Source organism: Eurypyga helias, unplaced genomic scaffold (assembly GCF_000690775.1).
Source record: "Eurypyga helias isolate BGI_N326 unplaced genomic scaffold, ASM69077v1 scaffold6668, whole genome shotgun sequence".
In the NCBI taxonomy this organism is placed as follows: domain Eukaryota; kingdom Metazoa; phylum Chordata; class Aves; order Eurypygiformes; family Eurypygidae; genus Eurypyga; species Eurypyga helias.
Window position 1 is genome coordinate 1 of NW_010268848.1, and position 3,742 is coordinate 3,742.

At 40.5% G+C, this 3,742-nt stretch overlaps 1 protein-coding gene across 1 annotated transcript in view; it reads right to left on the minus strand.

Annotated features, from left to right (window-relative positions):
• Positions 1 to 8: 8 nt before the first annotated feature.
• LOC104514257 (diacylglycerol kinase eta-like) overlaps positions 9 to 3,742 on the minus strand; it is a gene marked incomplete at its 3' end in the record, with an annotated part of 56,134 nt that continues 52,400 nt past the window's right edge. Inside the window, exons 20-21 of the mRNA XM_010157881.1 lie at positions 3,192 to 3,299; positions 9 to 122 (exon numbers count right to left, since the gene is read on the minus strand). Of these exons, the coding sequence (XP_010156183.1) occupies positions 9 to 122; positions 3,192 to 3,299 (222 nt within the window). The remainder of the gene's footprint in view (positions 123 to 3,191; positions 3,300 to 3,742) is intronic.

A 3,742-nucleotide genomic window follows, 5' to 3' on the forward strand; every position in this document is an offset into this window, starting at 1 on the left:
AAACAAACCTGAGCTATCCTGTGGTGCTGCAGTTTGATGACTCTTGAAACCGCCATCTGCATGCTGCCGAACACTGCCACAACTTCTAAGATTTTATCATCAAACGAGGGAGCCCCAAATATCTGAAAGGAAAAGAAAATGTTCTGGTTTTAGTGGTAAATCTAGTGCTTAGATTACACATTCAGTGAAACACAGATTCATTTACAGATTCGTTTTCAACGTTTAAATGCTCTCGTATTTACTGTAGAGTACGTACACTGTCTCTCAAACGACCTAGGAGTGAGACACTGTAGACAGTAGACAAATACTATTTTAAAATTGTAATGCTAATAGCATTGCAAATATCTGAATGACGAGGCATATAGTTACATAAGAAGGATGGCATGTTTCAGCACGCAGACTAAGAAATGTTTTTCAAGACAAGATGAAAGGCCAAATCAAATCTCTGCCTGATTAAGGTACTTAATATCTAAGAGGTTCTTGAATTCAAGAGGAGTAATGGTCTCTTTTTTTCTCAGAAGTGCTGATCTTCTTATATTCTGAATTCTTTGGAAATCAACATCTGAGTCCACACCCAGCTTTGTTAAACACAGCTTTCATAATGAAGAGGATCTTGTTCGTGCTGGGTACAATTATCCACTGCAAATATGAAGAAAGCTTTTGTATGAAACAAACGTCCTGATATGCAGCCAAGACCTTGAATTTCCATGAGCTTCCATAAAGTGCACAGTCTCGTGTGTAATGTTGCCACTGGGTGTCCTTCAGGGAATTGAGTCACACCACAGGGTAAGTCTTAGGCTGGAGTTCAACTGGGTCTGGCAGGAGATACCACTCTAAGGTCACCTGAAGCTTGACCATTTCATCCTGATACGCAATGGGGAGTAACAAGGGAGAAAGGTCAGCAGGAGAGATCACTCCAGGAGGACTTTAACAGGTAGAGAGATCACCTCTCTGAGTGGTACTCAGACTACCTCTGTTGGCACCGTGAGCAGAGTAAGCTGCATCAGTGACAGCTGAGAGAGGACTTTCTGGAGGTGAAGAATAAGAGGGTGCAGATCCAGGACTGTGTGATCCAGACAGTGTCTGCAGCAACGTCTTAGGGACGAGTAAGATAGGGAACAGGGTGAGGGACTTCAGTCCCTGCTGCCCACCAAGCCACTTGGAGCCTTCACCCCAGTGCAGTGAGCGGTGGCTTTGTCCAGGAGGCTGAGGAGGTCTTCTCAGAGAAAGGGCTGCACAACACAGCTGCCATAGTTCAGTGTCACATCCAGGTGGCACTTGCCCTCAGAGTATCCCAGGATTGCACAGATAAGTCTTGAGCACATCAGTGTCAAAGAACAAAAATGCAATTTTACTGGGTCTAGACTGTTCTGCAGCAAAAGGTTTCTCCATCTGAGTTTTTGCACTTTACTGTGGGCATGTGAACATCTTGAAAAGTGTAAAGACAGTGATCCTTTTATTCTGAGGTAAAAAAAGTATGGAGAGCCCTTGATGCAGCTTTAACAAGTATGACTGACATCAACAGGGCGAGTTCAACATGGGTTAAGAAAAAGTAGTTGCAATATGTCATTTATTTTGTTCTTCCATTTTAGCAAAAGGATGGGCAAACCACAACCCACTCTTCTGTGTCTCTCCACCAGTAAAATACCACTGTACTGAAAACCAACCATAACTTTTCTTTTTTTAAACAAAGCCAAACAAATCTCAATGGATCAAAGTTCAAGAAACAATTTCCTCCTTTGCTGTTGCAGGTCATGTTTCCAGCCTGTCTTCTGGACACCAAAAAAGCATGCCTAAACAAACCCAGCTCAGGCCAGTCAGTGTGTGGCAGCCCTGCTTGGTTTCAGGAATCGTTGCAGCTGTCAAGGCAACATCTTTCTTTTGTCCAGATTAGCAGAACCAGCAGCACTTCAGACCACCACCACCACTTGTGATGATCAGTCACTCAATATTGCACTAAAGCAGTGACTTATGCTCCTAAATCTGTCCAGAACAACCATGTCACTTGACTGGCACATCTGATCACCAGAAGACTATCAGTAGAACTGCTCCAAGACACACTCATTTGCTGTATAACAGTATGAGAGCTAGGACAGATCTTCTTGCTTGGTAAGGTAGTCCAGGGAGGAAAAATAAACTCTTGAACAGTACCTGAGCAGATGTTACAGATGTTTCCAAGTTAGGAATATGAACATGGAGTATATAAAAACTTCAGAAATCCATAGCCAAATATAAATGCAACTGCCATCCTCTGACATATACCAAAAATATGAACAGGACATTGAAAAATGTTTAAAATATTTTTTGGTGACTTTTACATATATATATATAAAAGCAAAATAAGCAAAGGATAATAACTCACAAGAAACCAAAAGCATTTTGGTAAAAAAAGTTCTGGACTGTCTACATTAAAATCACAAGCTAACTTGCAACTACAGTTTTAGGTGATTCAGACCTCACACACACTAAACCAGGACATACAGAATTAGGATAATCTGCTAGTAATTACAGTTGTTGCAGTGTGGGTGAAGTGGATGGCAGCAGTAAGACTGCTCCAACTTGTAAGACTTTTAGATATTCATGTAGTTTAACGTTCCTTAGAAGATGTGAGGAAGAACGGAAAAAGATACCTTAAACTATTTTAGAAGGTAATTGAAAATAACATTTAAAACCAGATTGCTACCCCTACTAAATTACCAGTCACCAAATGCATCAGTGCTCATTTTCTGAATCACCATCCCTTAGTCCCAAGATGTTTGAAGAACAGCAAGAAAATTCTGGTATAAATCATGAGTGATTATCCTTGTCCACCTTGTTTATTGTTAGAATATAGCAAAGGAATCTGTGCTTTGAGAAATCATATTTACAGGAGTTTGTAAAACCATACAGAGAATTGTGTCTGTTTCTAAAATTAGTTTCTAAAAATACTGTCTCACAGAGCCATTAAAAAGAAATTAAGCCGTATTATCAACAGTTTGCTGGAATGGACAGAACAGTGAAAAACCATAACATGTATTTTTAACCAAAAAAACCAAATACAAGACAACACAGTTTGAACTCAAACAGCATCCCTGACTAAGAGTTTCTATCCAAACTATAAGCTACTACTATTTCAACTAAATGAGAAGAGCAGTTCATGGTATTTATTGCTGGTTTCACCCAGAAGGTTACTTCTCTTTAATGTTACTCACATCATCTTCTTTGGTTCCACCCCAGAAATTCGTCCCACCAGCATAGCTGGGAATATTTAGCACAGCTATGCCCTGCAGACTTGGAAGGGGGATGTACTGTCCGTCACACTGTAATGGATAAAAGCTCAGTCAGTATATAAATAATGTGATAAAAGTAATCCACTTTTAACATATGAAACTTCAACAGAGCTGGAACGGGAGGACAGAGTCATTAATAGGTTTGACACAAGCCCATTCCATCCATGCTGTGTAGCAGCTCTAATACAAACCTTTTCTCCCCAGTCTTAGAACCAGTTTTTGCAGAGAGGAAAAAACACTACTACCTACAGCAGAGGAGTTCCATGACTCTTCAAAGAAAGATTTTCACAGTTTCATGTATAGTTGAGCCTAATAATAAAAACACCCCCACAAGAATATTTCTGGCATAACTACCAGCATATAATTAAACATAAGTGTTGTTAAGGTCAGGTCCTGAAAGAACTGGCTGATGGGGCTGCGAAACCTCTGTGGAGGGGATTCTGCCCCTGTACTCTGCTCTGGTGAGACCCCAC